Source organism: Conger conger, chromosome 14, assembly GCF_963514075.1.
Source record: "Conger conger chromosome 14, fConCon1.1, whole genome shotgun sequence".
Taxonomy (NCBI): Eukaryota; Metazoa; Chordata; class Actinopteri; order Anguilliformes; family Congridae; genus Conger; species Conger conger.
In genome coordinates, this window is record NC_083773.1 from 20,900,491 (window position 1) to 20,919,044 (window position 18,554).

General features: G+C 47.7%; 1 protein-coding gene across 2 annotated transcripts in view; it reads left to right on the forward strand.

The window, feature by feature from the left end:
* The window catches only part of LOC133109880 (calmodulin-binding transcription activator 1-like), a 420,257-nt gene that overhangs the window by 383,924 nt on the left and 17,779 nt on the right, over positions 1–18,554 (forward strand). For both annotated transcript variants that reach the window (XM_061219606.1, XM_061219605.1), the window contains exons 12-15: positions 13,015–13,193; positions 15,568–15,764; positions 16,820–16,898; positions 18,028–18,391. In XM_061219606.1, coding sequence (XP_061075590.1) covers positions 13,015–13,193; positions 15,568–15,764; positions 16,820–16,898; positions 18,028–18,391 — 819 coding nt within the window. The remainder of the gene's footprint in view (positions 1–13,014; positions 13,194–15,567; positions 15,765–16,819; positions 16,899–18,027; positions 18,392–18,554) is intronic.

Sequence of the window (18,554 nt, forward strand, 5' to 3'; positions counted from 1 at the left end):
AATAGTTGTAGCAAGGCAGTAGAAATAGGTTTTTGGCAGTACTTACTTAAGTGAAAACCTCTCTAAATCCCTTTCCAGGTGATCCATCAGGCATTGTGTGGCTTTCCTGCAACAGAGTAAACCGGCGTTATTTGGTTTTGTGTCAAATACTTTTTTTTTTTTTTTTTAGCAGGCATCGTTTTCGTTTTCTTTGTCATTATTCAGTGGCAATTCGATTCAGGAATAAAAACGAGTCGGTCGGCGTGACGGCGGTTAGAGGAAAAACTAGGGCGTCTGTTTACCTGCGGCACGTGCGCACGAACGAACGTCTACTCGCGCTTTTTTTTTATAACTGCAACGGCTCGGCGAAGGGGGCAGAGTGGTGGCGCGGTAGGGGGAGGAGAGGAGAGAGGGATGGAGAGAGGAGAGGGGAGGAGAGAGGGGGCGAAAGGGAGCGAGAGTAGTGGGGGGGGGGGTTATGTCTCTCCCTCCCTCTCTCCCTTCTCTCCTCTTCCACTTTGTTCTATTGTTGTTGAGCCCGTTAGTAAAGCTGCTTCTTCACTCTAAAAAGGAAGAAGATTTATTTTTGTGTTGAACACAAAAAAAGCGGGAAAGAGCGCGTGCATGAGTGACAGTCGCGGCCGTCCGTGTTTCGGTCAGTATGCCGAGGAATGACGTCTGTTTTTACCTAAAGAAAAGGGAGACAGTTTTACCAAATCTGGGACTCTGTCAATGGAAAATGAAATAGAAGGTTAGATTTATGTTTAGCTGGTTGTCTACTGTTTGTCTTGTCTTGAGTTGTCCGTGACGATAAGAATGAAAGTTAAGTTAAAAGTGCACAACTCCAGCTTTCCTGTATTACGGTTCATACGTCAAGTGCAAGTATTATTTTTTTGTGCCGCTAAGTGGATGGGGTCTGCTGTACTTTGTTGTGCACTCCCGTGGTGTACATGTTTTTTTTCTTTGTACTGTTGACAGTATGGCTTCTCTTCCCTTTGGATCATAGTAATGCCGGTGTTGATAGTTCTACTGCCAGTTGTAGCTACGGTTCTTTCATTTTCCCCCACAATGAATGTACTGTAGCCTACTACCGTTGGCTAAGATAGTGAGTGCCGTGTTGCCTAAGTTGAAAATGCACTACGTGTCGTTCAGCTAACATGTAACGTGTCTTAGTTTTTCGTTTGCATTCTCTCTATCTTTCCAGAAATACGGTCTACTTTTCCACACCGGCTTAAAACTTAACTCCTCTCTGCGGCGCGTAATACAGTGATGCATGCAGATAGGCTACTTGGATGTAGTTTAGAGTCAGCCGACACGCTGTCTCAGTGCTTTGGACTGAAGCTCAAGTTTACGAAAATCTTGCAAGTTAGTGTGATTTCTAGTTGCTATAACTCCGTTTTTTCTCAATGCCCGCACTGCAAGTAGTGTCACATCTCAGGGGGGTTGTCTTTCTGACATTTAAATTAGAACGAGTAGCAGTAGGCTACGAGAATTTGTTTTGCGTTCACTTCAGACAAATGTATCGCAAATACAATAATCGTGTTAGCTAAAGATACAACGTCGAAGCGTTGTATACAATTAATCCCCAACCAGTTGTATTTTACACATGGTTTTACATAACTATACATTGGCAACTAAGGCAACTTGTTAATGTCATGATTGTATCGTGCTTGGTTTCAACCAATAGTCCCAGATCGACGTATTACACTGTTTATATGTGAAGTTATATTTTTTGCTGTAGAGGAGTGGTCACGATACAAGGATACATCTTTTTAATGGGGTGGTATTTATGGATCCGCTGTTTTGCATAAAATATTTTCTCGTGACCTACATAAATGTTTAGTTTTAACTTCCTGCTGTGGTACTGCCCCAGGTCGTTAGCTCGAGAATCCTGTGGAGCATGATTTCATAAATTACAAATGATTCTTTTCTGCTCTAACTAACCCACCTTTGTCTTTTGTAAACTGTTATTTTTGTGGTTATTTATGGCTACGTCCTCTGCGATATAAGCCTAATCCTTTTCCAAAATGATCCACAAAGGTAATTGTGCATAGTGTGCATTTTAGACCTTCCCATCCAAAGTAAATAATAATTAGGGTGAAGTTGTTGTGGCACTGAATTTCAGTGTACAGTAAGTGTTTGCATTTTATTTGCTTGCTGACCAACAGTAGTTGGATATTTCAAATAAAGAGTTTCTTTGTTCTTAGAATCACAAATCATGAGCAGATATGGAGACTTGGTCTTGCAGAATTGGTCTTACCTGTCATGAAATGACTGATGCCAGTGTTTGGAGTTCTCATAGTTCCTTCAACACATTTTGAATCTCACAAAATACTATTGGGGCGATGGGGTGGTTTCCGCCGTTAGTGAATAAGTCACTATAATCTTCCTGGGATTGAACACTTTGTCAGACATGTACCCAGATATAAAGTTGAAACCATCGACCTTAACCCACATCTACTAGAACCATCAAATTATTCATACTTCCCCTCAGCTCAGACCGGTGGTCCAAATGTTTGTGTTCAGGAGTTTGAGTGCATGCAGTGTATTGCTTGTCAATGTATTAGAATGTTAAGAAAAAATTTTTTCAACTGTCAATCATGCCGAATTTGAAATTGGTTTTGCACTCTTTACAGAAAATTGCAACAGACAGGCTAAAAGAGGTGCAGTCACTGGCTGGCTAAAATATATAAATAAATACAATTAGGTTGACTCTGAGACAGGAGATTGACAAAGCAAGACAGAGGGATTTTGGTTCTTGTTACACTGATGGCCACTGATTGCCTTATTCATGCTGCAGATTGGACAAGCGCTGAAATGATGCTTCATGCGTGCAAGGTTTCAGGTGTAATGGGGATGTCAATCTCTCTGTTTTATTTCTGTTTGTTAAAATAGATTGAAGCAAACAAGGGAAAAATTCACTGAAGAGGAAAGGCTTATTGTTCATGATGAAGGTGCAGTCAGGTCAGTCTGCACAGTGAGACAGCTCGTGGAGAGGAGGAATAGAGCCACACAGAGTATAGTTCATCTGAGTCTCATCTGTGTGTTGACGTGTTCGCTTTATCATTTCATGCAAAACACAGTGCCGAACAAAATAATGTTTAGCTATATTCAAATTTAACTATCCACCTGGAAAATATCTACATTCGTCCAACAGTCACAAGTGCATTTAGTCACTTTATGTTGTGTAATGGTTATTAGTCGTAGTATTATTTATTAGTATTATTATTGTTTTTATTTACAATAGTATAATAATACTCCATGTGTGCTCCAGATTCTTTCCGGAGACCTGCTGATGTAATTGTCTATGGAGGAAAGTACTGCACGAGTTAACTGTGCTTTCGGTTAAATCTAACCTGGTTAAATATGGACAAAGAGACGGAGAGAAAAGGTTAAAGTTTACTCAGAGTTTGACAGAAACATGTAGGGTTGAATTTTGTTTGCACAGTTGCCATTAGGTGTTAAGTGTATAGTTTTGTGGAGAATCATAATCCATTCTCCACAAAACTATACACTTAACACCATAATGGCAACTGTGCAAACAAAAAAAATAAATGGAAGTTAATTAGATTGATGCAGTAGTACATAAACTCATACCTGTTGATTATAATAGGCAGGTATGCCTGTTTCACCAGTTTTTTGAGCATTCAACAGTTGCCATAGTATAAAGCAACTTACATCACTTGCGTTCTTCTTACATACAACCGATTCATACAGCCAGATACTTGCAGAAGTAGTTCTAGTTGTACATCGGCCAGTTACAATGGCAATGGTCCACCGATAGCAGGGATCATCAACTTTGGCCCTTGAATCCAAATCCAGTCCTGGCTTTTTTTTTCTCCTGGGTAATTAGTGCTACTGCTTGGCCAGACTGTCTTCAGGCCTGACTCCCAGGTAAAGGGAGGGTGAGAAACCAGCAGTTGAGCTGAGAATCCCTCACCTATAGGAATGAACCCAGTCCCCCACCCGTTGTGCTACACTACAGGCGATGTGTTGAACTGATTCTGTGCATTTGGCATTTCACCTCTGCTCTGAAGTTAAGAGGGCGTTGCAATGGCTGTTATAATTTTATATTTTATTTTATTTATTTATTTTCAAATCCCATGATTGATTACGGGTCAAAGACAGATGGACTGGTATCCCACAAGCCCCTGCTCCAGAACACCTCTGACTGATGACTTCCTGGGCCGTTAATCTGCCGGTTCAGCGCGGTCTGTGCCTCTCCCCGCTCCCCTCATTTTTCATCATTACAAAACAACTAACTGGGTCAATTTAATCAGCCTGTTGCAAAAGTGCTCACAGCCCTCCTATGGAATTATGGGATTTCCTGTTGAATCTTCCAGAATTGCATTAAAGCCTTGATCTAGAGTGCATGTGCTGTGCCGTATAAGCCCGAGGCTTGCTGCGATTATCGGGAAATAATATATTTATTTGTGTTTCGGGTTCATTCCAGCACATCAAAACAAAATATTGGGACAACACTGCTTATTTCTATTAATTATTGGGGAAGTTATACGGAATAGCCTCGTTCACGGTGGTGTCAATGTGAAGTCATGGCTGAAATTTAAGCCAGTGAGGTCACACATCCTCCCAGATCACCGGTGTCTTTGTCTGTGAAGCATTTCTACATTAACCCTTTGAGGAGGATTTTTTTCAAAATTCCATGTTGGTGTTTTAGAACTCCATTGCTTTCAATTAACAGTAGTGATTGTTACATCAGCATTAGAATGTCCGGTTGAAAACATTCAGAGTGGGGGTAGTTCAGGTTTGGAGGCAGTGTGTGACGTTAGACCAGGTGATGTTTTAGTTTAGTTGTGTCACACCTGTGGGAGCATCTGCTCCTCCTGTCCCCTGTGTCCCAGGCCTTTGGCCGGCTTTGGCTCGCTGTTTGGGGTCTAGACTAAGGAGCTTTGCTGGTGTCCCAGTGCTGGAGCCATGAGGCTAGCTCAGACACCAGCTGTGGGTATAACAGTGCGGGGGGGGGGGAGCTGATGCTAACGGAGGGATGGATATGAGCAATGTGTGCCTTTCTTTTCATCCATCCGTTATCTGACCTGCTTATTCCTGGCCTATCCCAGCATGCATTGAGCAAGAGGCAGGAGTACGCCCTGGAATACGCCCAATTCGTATTTTATTCTCCGATTTTTCCCATTTTCCCATTGGTTGACCTCATCCCAGAAACTGCTCCTGCCTGACATCAGGTGGAGACAGGTAGACACGTTGCTCCTTTGAATCGCCTATTCTCGCTTTTTTATTTATTACAGACCACCAATCACACACTGCTGGATAACGTATTTGTGCGTCTGCTGGTGCACGGTCCGACCAGCAGTGGCCGCTATAGAGCGATAAGACCAACGGAAAAGCCGGCTTACGCCCATCACTCCCCTATCAGTCCTTGGTGTGGCTGAGCCAGTTGTTGCCTCTCCATTGTGGACCTCCGGCATGAGGACTCAAACACCCAGTTGTAGGGCTGAGAACAAGCCTCTTTACAGACTGAGCCACCTGGAGGCCCGGTGCGTACCTTTCTGGAGTAAAGCGAAACACAGAGGTCTTGACAGCTGACAAAATGTACGAAGCTGGCCTGCATTTGATGTGGGTGTCCTACCGTCATCGAGCATTCGCACTGAAGCAGACCAGTTGAGGGAAAGCTAAAGTGTTGGAAAAACAAGGCTAGCACTCACTGCGGTGATGATACGTTCCGTGCGTCCATTCGCGTTACTTCCTGCAACGTTTTTTTGAAAAGTTGGACAGGGCATCATTAGCGGTCCATCTTTGGGTTGTAATCAAGTAACAGCCAGGCTTGAGGCGGGAGTCTGGCTGTGTGCCTGAGCCCAGCTTATTCAGAGGCTGAATGATGCAGCTACAATCACCGTGAGAACCCTCCACGGACCGCATGGCTGAAAGGCAGCCGGAGCTACCAGTGAGGCCTTAGGTGCCCTTCGCTTAAAGAAAACAAAATGGCTGAGGCCTTTCAGCTGTCAGAAAGCACACAATCCTGAGTCTGGTCACTTCAGCCGATACACTTTTTGGACTTTCACACTAAGGCTGCACGATATATCGAATCACATTTTTTAATCGTCACCGTGGTGAGTATAGTTGAGCTTTCATCCTTTTTTATTAAATCATACCTGATTTGATTGTAAACAGCAATCAGAGGAGTTGTGAAATGCTTCTGGGAAAACACCTCACTGATATCTACTAGGTGTTGATAAGACACCAATCAACAGGTTGTACAGCTTCTGTTCATGCTTGTGTGATCATGTGATTTTTTTTTTTCAATCACATAAAGCCTTGCAGGTCTTATCAATACCCAATAAATATCTTTAGAGATTTTTTGTTTTTTTCTGAAGCATGTCACATGGTTGTTTACTATGACATCAGGTATGATTAAAGAAAACAGATGGAAGATATACATGCCCCATGATGATAGTGTTGGTCTTATGCTTTAACATGTTTAAAAACAAACAAAAATTATATGTGGTTTTGATATATCATGCAGCTCTATCTCGCACCAGGGTATAGGGGTGTAGCGAAGATGGTGGTCTGCTGGTGCTGGTAATGGTGGAGGGCGATGTGCTCCCTGCAGCACCCTGCTGTGAGGGCCCTGTCAGGCTGTGACAGGCCAACACCTGTGGCCCTGCGTGGGGCCCGGAGGTTGGGCAGCAGGGTGGGCGGATGCTCTTTCCAGCTGTGTGAGAGAGAGAGAGAGAGAGAGAGGATGAACTGCAGCCAAGCAGCAGGCACCCCCCAAATCAGCACAGCCCTGTTAATGCTGCCACCCCCAGCACAGCCCTGTTAATGCTGCCCCCCTCAGCATGGCCCTGTTAATGCTGCCCCCCTCAGCATGGCCCTGTTAATGCTGCCCCCCTCAGCATGGCCCTGTTAATGCTGCCCCCTCAGCATGGCCCTGTTAATGCTGCCCCCCCCAGCATGGCCCTGTTAATGCTGCCCCCCTCAGCATGGCCCTGTTAATGCTGCCCCCCTCAGCATGGCCCTGTTAATGCTGCCCCCTCAGCATGGCCCTGTTAATGCTGCCCCCCTCAGCATGGCCCTGTTAATGCTGCCCCCCCCCCCCAGCATGGCCCTGTTAATGCTGCCCCCCTCAGCATGGCCCTGTTAATGCTGCCCCCCCCCCCCAGCATGGCCCTGTTAATGCTGCCCCCCTCAGCATGGCCCTGTTAATGCTGCCCCCCCCCCCCCAGCATGGCCCTGTTAATGCTGCCCCCCTCAGCATGGCCCTGTAATGCTGTTCCCATCTCTGCACAGCCCTGTTAATGCTGGCCTGTGTCAATCCACACACACCAGCGCTGCAGTGGGCACCATTCCTCCACAATCAGCACGTCAGTCATTCCTGTACATTCTCTCCCTCCCTCCTTCTCTTTCGCATCCACTTGATAATTTGAAAGCCATACGCCCTCTGCCACTGCACCATCCCCGCTCTTTTAACTATATAGTGAAGTGCCACAGCAGTGCCCTGTGGTTTGGCAACTAGTCTGTTTCTTTAGTCACTTACCTCAAGTAAGCAGGGTCTGCTCGTCCATTCATTTTTATTGGGCCTTGCTGAAAAATCATATTGTGCAAACGTTATGGGGTCCCCGTATGGGACTGATTTTTGGTGGAACATGGATTAAATTCATGGTAAAATTAAAGTTTTCGCAAATTAAGCAACAGGAGACTTGAGGACATGGCCCTAAAGACCAGGGGTCATATTGAGGTCGGTCAGTCTGGAGCGTGTTTTGCGAAGCTGGCCATTCCTCTAGCTTCTCGTACCGCATGCTGTAAGTGAGCTTCACTTATCCGCATAGGGAGGCCTGGATGCGGGGAGGCAGGCATCTTCAAGGTTTACAAGCGGACACTCTGCTTGTAAACTCAACAAAATGCAATTTCAACACTCATCTGCTTCAGCTGTCACCGCTTCCATAAGCCAGTTGCTTCCAGTACTGCAGCCTATTGGCATTCAGTCGGGGTTGAGCTGAAAAACAAAAAGTGTTGTAAATTAGTCGATTGCTTTTCCTTTAAGACTGGGGCTGTAGGACTTGTGAAGTCTTGCGGTTAGGCTAGTTAGGCCAGGGTGTGACAAGCTGCAACTGTTGGAGGAATTTGGGGTATCACAAAATCCAGGGATAGTGTTCTGGAGCTCCTCTTACTGCAAAAAAAACAAGTTGTCTCATTTTTACTAATTTCATTTTTACTCATTTTGCCAAAGGGGTAAGACGATTTCACATGTCAAGCAAAAAGTTACTTAAAACAAGGTAATATTTTATACATGAGAGAAAAAATAAAAGATTTTGGGTCTCATTACAAGACTGAAACGCTTGCTAGGAAAGACTTTTTAGCAGTGCTAACTCTAACCTGTAGAGCTGACTCTAAAGTCAGCAGAGCTCGCTCCTGTACTGGCTGTGGCTGTTTAATAGCAGCAGACAGTCGTACCTGCATTCGGAAAGGGAGGCGCGAACAATGGCAGCGTGGTGAGAGAATGCACTGACCCTGGATCAGTTCCAGAGGCTCAGACGTGAGGTTAGTGTCTAGATCAGTTCCAGAGGCTCAGGCGTGAGGTTAGTGTCTAGATCAGTTCCAGAGGCTCAGACGTGAGGTTAGTGTCTAGATCAGTTCCAGAGGCTCAGACGTGAGGTTAGTGTCTAGATCAGTTCCAGAGGCTCAGACGTGAGGTTAGTGTCTAGATCAGTTCCAGAGGCTCAGGCGTGAGGTTAGTGTCTAGATCAGTTCCAGAGGCTCAGATGTGAGGTTAGTGTCTAGATCAGTTCCAGAGGCTCAGACGTGAGGTTAGTGTCTAGATCAGTTCCAGAGGCTCAGACGTGAGGTTAGTGTCTAGATCAGTTCCAGAGGCTCAGACGTGAGGTTAGTGTCTAGATCAGTTCCAGAGGCTCAGACATGAGGTTAGTGTCTAGATCAGTTCCAGAGGCTCAGACGTGAGGTTAGTGTCTAGATCAGTTCCAGAGGCTCAGGCGTGAGGTTAGTGTCTAGATCAGTTCCAGAGGCTCAGACGTGAGGTTAGTGTCTAGATCAGTTCCAGAGGCTCAGACGTGAGGTTAGTGTCTAGATCAGTTCCAGAGGCTCAGACGTGAGGTTAGTGTCTAGATCAGTTCCAGAGGCTCAGACGTGAGGTTAGTGTTTAGATCAGTTCCCCAGTCTTTCCCCTTCCATTGCTCTCTTTGCAAATTTACAAAATCCTGGCACACCTTCTAAAAAGCCATCAACCTACTGACGCTGATGTGACACGTCAACCGTTGCTCTAAATGTTCTTTCAGGGTTGTAATTAATGCATTTTAATGACATTTATTTTGCCTTTTGTCAAAGGGATTTGTTCATTTCAGTTTTTTTAATGAAATTGTTTTAAAGGGTCTTTCACACGGCACACCTGACCTCGCCTGACACCACACCAGACCGATTGAGAAACTGATTCAAATTATCCTGGAGCAGGGGCAGGGTGTATGCAGGAAACCCTGATTTTATTTGCCGTCGGTGATGACATTGGCTGTGTTTGAAATCGTGTACTTAGCATACTATGCCTCCTACATTTCAATGAAAATCGGTCTGAAATTTAGTACGAGTAGTAGGCTAGTATGTGGTTTTGAACACACCCATAGACTTTTCTGCTCGCCGTCCGTCAAAATAAACCCGCAGCCCTGCCAGGCCCTCCCAGACTCCACAATCTGATGCAACTCTCGGATAAAATGAGTAACTGATGCAGATGTTTAAACGGATCCTTTCCGTCGGGAGGGGAGGTTATATTGCTTTTCGCGGTTTTAGCGGCAGAGGGAGCGCCTGGTGCCTCCCGTCTACAGGGTGGATGAGCGGTACGGGCTACCTGGATGATGCCTTGCTGCAGAGCAGTGGACGGACGATCAGTGGGTGGCTTGAGAATCAGGCCACGGCTGTCCAGACCAGCTGTTGCTTTGGTGCATAAACAGAAGGCCCTTTAAAATCTCTATAAAAACTCCAGCCTCATCTAACTGTTCGCTGACTGTCTGAAAGTGATTAACCCTGTCAGGTGTGAGGTCACAAATATGTGATTAGAACATTCTTAACTAAACATTCTAATGCTGATGTCACAACCACTCCCAGTGATTGAAAGCAGAGTTCTAGAACACTGAAATAGAAAACATTCCAAAATGCCTACTCTCCAAAGGGTTAAGGAAGATCAGTCTTGAATTGAATCTTTTTTAAAAATATCACATCCTGTTTTGTTGCCTTGCCATTGTTTCGCTTTTAAGGAGAGAAACTGCAGTGATTGGAGGCCAGAGATTAAGGGGAAGAGATGATTATCCTTCCCTGTTGACATCGTATCTGTCATACTAAGATTTACAGGATCTAAAGCACCGCCTTATTGTTGGAGTTGATATTAGAAGGCAGTCTGGTACAAAATAACAAAACCAGTCATAGCTCAATATGCAGTATTCACTGCCTGTGGTGGGCACTTGTCTGTTTTTCGGAGTTGTGTGTTTTTGCAGACGTTTTCCCGTAAGTGATCTGCATATTGACTTTTCCGTCAGAGCTTCTTCATAACTGTTTTCGTGCGGCTGTGGCGGCCGTCACGTTCGCTCATTACACGCCGGCGAGGGACCGGCTGGGGGGCGGACAGCGGCCGTGTCGTCACAGTGTTGTTGTAGTGCTGTTTGGTCGTGCGCCTCCCCCTCCCCTCCCCCGCCCGCCCGCCCGGGCCCCCCCCCTCTCTGCGGTGTACGTGCGGTGCATTCTGAGCAGAGCGAGTGAGAGGCAGCAGGTGGAGATGACATCATCTGCACTGCAGCACACTGCAGCACTGTCTGAACAAAGACATGTCAGGGCTGCTGGATCCCAGCGCTCCCTTCCCGCTCGCCCCGTCCCACTGCCTCTGCCACACGCGTGTGACCCTCACCCCCCCACACCCATCCCACCCCCCTCCCAAACCCCTGTAGCTGCACTTGCCTGTGACCCTGGACCAGGATGGGGAAATAGTGTAATATCCCAAAAAGCCCCTCACCCCCCATCACCCCCACCCCCCACACCCCCCCCACACCCCACACTCCCGTCCTAGCGCTCCTCAGATCAGTGGTACGGAGACGGGATGGCGTCTCGATTTAAAGGAAAAACAAACGTGCGGCCCAGCGGTTGGGCTGCTTCCTCTGTCAGATGGGTTATTAATAAGGATCCGCAGGACGGAGGCTCCCTGGCAGCGGGGCGGCCGCTGGGGGCTTGTTGACTTTGAAAGTCACCAGCAGCCATTACGCTGAGTTATAGTGTGGCAGAGGTGCTCACGCGACGAGCCGCATGTCTTCTGTCAATCACAACCGCAGAGCCGCCTTCATGTACATACAGTCAGCTCTGCGTGTTTCCACCGCCATGATGCTGCTTTAAAATGCCTTCTTTATCACTGCTGTTTGTCGGGAAATTTCGTAAGCAACTCCTGTGACACAGGAACCTTGCGTGTTGCAGCACAACGTAAAACCCAAAAGCACGTCGTGGTAAACCAGGCACTGTGTGTTGGAGTTGTGTCTGTTAGGGTGGGCGATATGTCTGATATTATGTGGGACGTATACACGTTGGAAATATTAGTTTGGTCACCTGGACCCAGTGATGCCTTTCCGCTGTAAATTCCACATCCCAGAAATCAAAAACGCTATGAATGTATGGCTGTAGGACTGGGGAGGTCACATGATCAGAGTGAATAGGGAGTGTAGTAAAAGTGCTCACCTGCATGAGAGGAGTGTGATTGTGGGTGATTGAGCATCTTGGTCATCTGTTTGTCTCTCTCTCTCTCTCTCTCTCTCTCTCTCTCTCGCTCTCTCTCGCTCTCTTTCTTCCCTCGCTCTTTGTCTCTCTGGCGCGTTATGTCGACCGCTTCCCATGTGGCAGCAATCTGGCGTTCGGAGAGATGCGCGCACACGCACACACGCACGCACGCACGCGCGCACACACACACTCACACACGCATGCTCCTGTCGCTTGGTTACCGCTCAGCAGCAGGTTGCCACAGAAACGGCCTCAGCGGCTGATAGAGGAGCACAAGCGCAGGCTGCTGCAACAGTCACAGCCCCCCGTCCCGTCACCCCCTCTCCTCTAACGTATCGATAGCAGCGCTTTCATACATGTAATTATGAACTCAGCAGGGCTGTCCAGCCCACTGCTGCTGGCTACAGGGCTGTGCTTTCTTCAACCGCCGATTAATAATATGGCAGCCCAGAGGATGCCAGCCCTGTCTTTAGAGTGACCTCAGATAACCCCCTGCCCCCTGCCCCCACCCCCACCTCCTCGCCCCCTCCTCACTGTGTCTCCAAAGTGAACGCTCACACTGACCATAGCAGTGGACACAGTCTCAACAGATCTGCCCCGAGAATACTGCATATAACCACTATGTGCTCTCTCCTGTATAGTATCCTGTTCCATAGGCATTACATACTCCCCCTGTATAGTATCCTGTTCCATAGGCATTACATAATCCCCCTGTATAGTATCCTGTTCCATAGGCATTACATACTCCCCCTGTATAGTATCCTGTTCCATAGGCATTACATACTCCCTCCTGTAGAGTAACCATTACATGCTTTCTCCTATGGAGTATCTGGTTCCATAGGACCAGAATAATGTCCATGTGGGACATGTGCTCAAGGAACACCCAGAGACCCTCCCGCCCCCGTGTTGGATTTATTGTTGATGTACTGTGCATGTCAGACAGATCTGGGACAGATATGTAATTGTTTTTTATTCAAATATGTTTCTGTGCACGATTGATCTTGCCTGGTGCAATTGAGTCTAACAAGAGGACCAGAAGGTGAGGTTTGCACGTTTTGAGAATATTTCATAGGTTCCAGTGCACCAGACAAGTTCAGTAAAGCGTAGAAAATTATTTGAATCCAAAACAATTATGTATTTGTCCCAAGTCTGCAGTCGACTGCAGTCTAGTGGACACACATGGTAGAATCCTGATTGTGTGTGTGTCTCTGTGTGTGCGTGTGTGTGTGTGTGTATGTGTGTGTGTCTGTGTGTCTGTGTGTGTGTGTGTGTGTGTGCGTGCGTCTCCCCTGTCTGTCACAGATAACCAGTTTAGAATGTCCATCCTGGAGCGTCTGGAGCAGATGGAACGCAGGATGGCGGAGATGGCGGGACACCACCAGCAGGGCAGCGGGGGCGGAGCCGGCGACACGGGAGGGGGAGGGGCTGGAGGAGGGGGTGGAGCTGGAGGAGGAGGGAATGGAGGCAGCACCCAGGCACAGGTAACGTACGCTCACTGTCCTACTGGTGCGTGTGTGGGGTCTGTTCTACAAGTGTGTGTGTGTGTGTGTGGGGTCTGTTCTACAAGTGTGTGTGTGTGGGGTCTGTTCTACAAATGTGTGTGTGTGTGGGGTCTGTTCTACAAGTGTGTGTGTGTGGGGTCTGTTCTACAGGTGTGTGGGGTCTGTTCTATAGGTTGGTGTGTGGGGTCTGTTCTATAGGTGTGTGGGGTCTGTTCTGCAAGTGTGTGTGTGTGTGTGGGGTCTGTTCTACAGGTGTGTGTGTGGGGTCTGTTCTACAAGTGTGTGTGTGTGTGGGGGGTCTGTTCTACTGGTGTGTGTGTGGGGTCTGTTCTACAAGTGTGTGTGTGTGTGGGGTCTGTTCTACAGGTGTGTGGGGTCTGTTCTACAGGTGTGTGTGGGGTCTGTTCTATAGGGGTGTGGGGTCTGTTCTTCCGGTGTGTGGGGTCTGTTCTTCCGGTGTGTGTGGTCTGTTCTACAGGTGTGTGTGTGTGGGGTCTGTTCTACAGGTGTGTGTGGTCTGTTCTACAGGTGTGTGTGGGGTCTGTTCTACAGGTGTGTGTGTGGGGTCTGTTCTACAGGTGTGTGTGGTCTGTTCTACAGGTGTGTGTGGGGTCTGTTCTACAGGTGTGTGTGTGGGGTCTGTTCTACAGGTGTGTGTGGGGTCTGTTCTACAAGTGTGTGTGTGGGGTCTGTTCTACAGGTGTGTGGGGTCTGTTCGACATGTGTGTGTGTGGGGTCTGTTTGACATGTGTGTGTGGGGTCTGTTCTTCATGTGTGTGCCTCGTGTGGTGTTCTACAGAAGCCACACACCTGGCCATCTTATGTTCTTGTTGCTTCCGTCGGTGAAATAAGCTCAGTGATAATGTGCTTTTCTAAAATGATTTTTAGGGAATCAATCAAAAAATACACAGTGCCCAGAATAAGGCTTGTCATCATTTCTGGTCTAAAGTCCCATTGGATACCCTCCTCGACAAAATTGATTAGAAACAGTCCCCAATGTTTTAGCATGTATATGCAATCTCTGGGAGAATAATGAATTACATCTGTGTTTATGAAGTCTATATTCTGTCAGATTACAGCCTAATTGAAAGGCCTCATGAGTAACACCTTTGGCCGTGTATTAACCACACTGTCCATTTAAGTGCCAGTCTGCAGTGGCCTGCTGTTTTGGCTGGTGTTGAATTCAGCGTCCTGTCTCTAAACTCACTCTCCAGGACCTCAGATCACTCAGAGCTCCGGTAGAGGCTCCATAAGCGTGGGTTTAACTCGCTGATGGGCCTCAGGGGAATTCTCACCTGTTGGTTCCCATCTGTTCAGCACATCACATCACAACTCCAGTTGAAGCACACTTTCACAGTGCTGTGTTTTTGTCAGTCCTTTAAAAATTTACGTTTCTGTTACGTTTGACTACATACATTTAATTGCAGCTAGCCTAATCACAAGTTGTATTGTAAGCTGTGAAAGGGTGTAGAGTATTCAGCGTTTAAAAGGTTTAGTTGATCATCAACCATTCTGGAAGGGACTATCTCCCTGGATTTAATGTTCAACTGCATGTGTGCTTTTTCCAGTGTGCCTAAGCCAGCAAATGTTTCTTCACATGTGTTGAAATTAACTATTTTTTGGAATCTAAGAGTGTTCTAGAACTCCTTTGCTTTCGATTCTTAGTAGTGACATCTACTTTGTGACATCAGCATTAGAATCTCTCTCTCTCTCCCTCTCTCTCTCTCTCTCTCTCTCTCTCCCTGCCCCTCTCTCTCTCCCTTTCTCTCTCTCTCCCCCTCTCCCTCTCTCTCCCTCCCCCCTCTCTCTCTCCCCTCCTCTCTCTGTCTCTCCCGCTTTCTTTCTCTCTCTCCCTCTCTCTCCCTGCCCCTCTCTCTCTCTCCCTGCCCCTCTCTCTCTCCCTCTCTCTCTCTCCCTCTCTCCCTCTCTCTCTCCCCCCCTCTCTCTCTCTCCCTCCCCCTCTCTCTCTCCCCCCCTCTCTCTGTCTCTCCCTCTTTCTTTCTCTCTCCCTCTCTCTCTCTCTCTCCCTCCCCCCTCTCTCTCCCTCCCTCTCTCTCTCTCTCTCTCCCTGCCCCTCCCTCTCTCCCTCTCTCTCTCTCTCCCCCTCTCCCTCTCTCTCCCTCCCCCCTCTCTCTCTCCCCCCCTCTCTCTGTCTCTCCCGCTTTCTTTCTCTCTCTCTCTCTCCCTCCTCCTCTCTCTCTCTCCCTGCCCCTCTCTCTCTCTCCCTGCCCCTCTCTCTCTCTCCCTCTCTCTCTCCCTCCCCCCTCTCCCTCTCTCTCTCTCCCTCTCTCTCCCTCTCTCTCCCTCCCCCTCCCTCTCTCTCTCCCCCTCTCCCTCTCCCTCCCTCTCCCAGTTTGCGGCGGGGCAGGGTCAGGCAGGCAGCTCGTTTGAGAGCAGGGTGGTGGTGGTCTGTGAGAAGATGATGAACCGGGCCTGCTGGGCTAAGTCCAAGCACCTGATCCACTCCAAGACCTTCCGCGGGATGACCCTGCTGCACCTGGCCGCCGCGCAGGGCTACGCCACGCTCATCCAGACCCTCATCAAGTGGAGGTGAGAGGGCGCGGCCGCTTCCCGCGCCACTTCCTGTCCCGCCTCCTGTCATTGCGTCTCGCTCAGAAATACAGTGACAGTGGAGGAGGGACATTCTTGTTCTTCAAGGATCACATTTCCCTAATGTACCCTGAAAGTGCAGCAATGTTCTCGTGACATAACATGGAAATGGGTATGTTTTCTGAGCATGAATTATATATCGCTGGCTAGGGGTACAGTTTTACGGCTCTATAGGGTATACAGCCCCAGTGACAAGCATTTGTACCTTTTTAGACACTTTTCATGGAGTTATTTCTGAGAGTGATCAGCACATTCCCCACGGACAGTGTGAGCCCTTTCCGGAATATGCGCTCAGCAGGAATGCCATCGCACAGTCAGGGCTCTGCAGCGCTCCCACTTTAGGAACATTGGCTCCTGGAATGTGATAATTGGAAGATGTGCTAATTGGAAAAAATATTTCGGAAAACACATCTACTAATTGGGATACATTATTGTACTCCTAAATTTATCCACTGAGTCCTGAGTACAGTGGAGTCAGACTCTAGGATCACTGTACGGTGTATTAAATCAGTATACTTTACACACATGCAAAAAAGGTGTATTTTGACAAAGTATATACAACTAGCAGTCCTATACCAGGAGAAAGTGCGTTGTAGCTGCACACATTTGGGCTTATGCTTGGGGCATATGGGCACACTTTACACAGCAGTGCCTTGTATGTGCAGGAACGGTGGCTGAGCAGACAGCAGGAATGTAGCAGCTCACACACAGAGAAGGCAGGCCTTCCCTCTGTACATAAACACCATTACCATGGCAGGGCCCCGCCCTGTGTGACCTCTGCAGTGGACATTTACAGAGCGTTGCACTGCGGAAACACCGGGGGGAGTTCTGGGAAACCTGAGGGATTCTGCGGAACAAAGTTTCACTCCAGTCTCTCTCTCTGTCCTGGGGGATTCTGGGAAACAAAGAGCTTGTGTTCTTGCATCTCCATACTGGGACAAACTGGGAAATGACACTTTCCTGAGTCTCACTCTGTCCTGTCTCTCCTCTCCCAGGACGAAGCACGCCGACAGCATCGACCTGGAGCTGGAGGTGGACCCCCTCAATGTGGACCACTTCTCCTGCACCCCCCTGGTAAGAGGAGGGCATGCGCAGGACATCCCAACACGACAATAATGCATTTCCCCACCAGCACCTCATTAACCCTCTGAAGAGTAGGCTTTGTGGAATGTTTTTTCAGTGTTCCAGAACTCCAGTAGTGATTGTTACATCAGCATTAGATTGTTCAGTTAAGAACATTCCAAACACGTATTTGTTTCCTTCCATCTTAAAAGGTTAATGTCATGTGTAGCTTTTTTGGAACTTCTCTATTTCTATATACAAGCCAAGAATGTGCATTGATAGTTGCCGATTTCACATTGATATGTGGGATTATGAATAGTGGCCTGAACAAATATGGCAGCTTTGGGACATTTAAATAATTTTGAATTGCTGAGAATAAGTATACATTCATGTGGGTTTTCTCAACACGTATTCTGTATATTGAGACATCTTTGCTTTCTCAGCTTTGAAATCAGACACACAAGTGCAAGTGTATGAACCAATCTTAACAATGATTCGATAAGTGGCCTCATGTTTAGTGTTTACTGGAAGGGGCAAAGTATTTGAGAATTACCCAAGAGAAAGTGCTTTGTTGGACACACAATCACATAACGTGCCCCTTAAGGTTAATTGATAAATGCTAAATAATTAATAAACAAAGTGATTGATGAGGTTCATTGGAAAACTTCTTGGCAGCTTCAGCCGAAAGTGACTTTCCTAGGTTTTCTTATAGACTCAGCCATGCCTGGAATTCTTAGAATACATTCTTGGAATCTGGATCCACAGTGTTCCGCTGCAGTGTTCAAGGCACTATGGGGATGATACGTCATGCACTGCAAATTTAACCTTTAACCTTTATTTAACCTTTATTTAACCAGGTAAAGTCTCATTGAGATTACAATCTCTTTTCACAAGAGAGACCTGCCAAGAGGCGGCATACAACTAATGAACAGGTTACATACAGCATAACAAAACAGATTATCCAGTTAAAAAGTCTGTTTTTGGACGACATATTTTCAAGGTTAGGCACAAATGACAGTTTCCAATACTGCTACATTCCTTTAGGACTGAAATAAATTCACCATAAGAAATCAACTCAGACGGTTTTAACTCTTTCTGTTTCCGCTTACCTGCTCCTCTCCCCTCCCGCTGTGCTGCGCAGATGTGGGCGTGTGCTCTGGGTCACATGGAGGCGGCGCTGGTCCTGTACAAGTGGGACCGGCGGGCGCTGGCCATCCCGGACTCTCTGGGGCGCCTCCCCCTGGCCATCGCGCGCTCGCGCGGCCACACCAAGCTGGCCGAGTGCCTGGAGCAGCTGCAGCGCGAGGAGCAGCACACCCCCGCCTCCCTGCCCCCCACGCCCCGCATGTCCTTCTCCCCTGCCCCCGACGCGCCCCCCTCCGACGGCTGGATGGTCACGTGGGGCAGCGATGGGGGGGGCGCCGCCCCCGCAGCCACGCCCGGGGGGCAGAAGGAGGGCGCCGCGGGCACTACCACCGCCTCCTCCGCCACTAACGCCAACCCAGGTGAGGAGGCTAAGAGCGATAACTATAACGCTAACCCAGGTGAGGAGGCTAAGAGTGATAACTATAACACTAACCCAGGTCAGGAGGCTAAGAGTGATAACTATAACACTAACCCAGGTGAGGAGGCTAAGAGTGATAACTATAACGCTAACCCAGGTGAGGA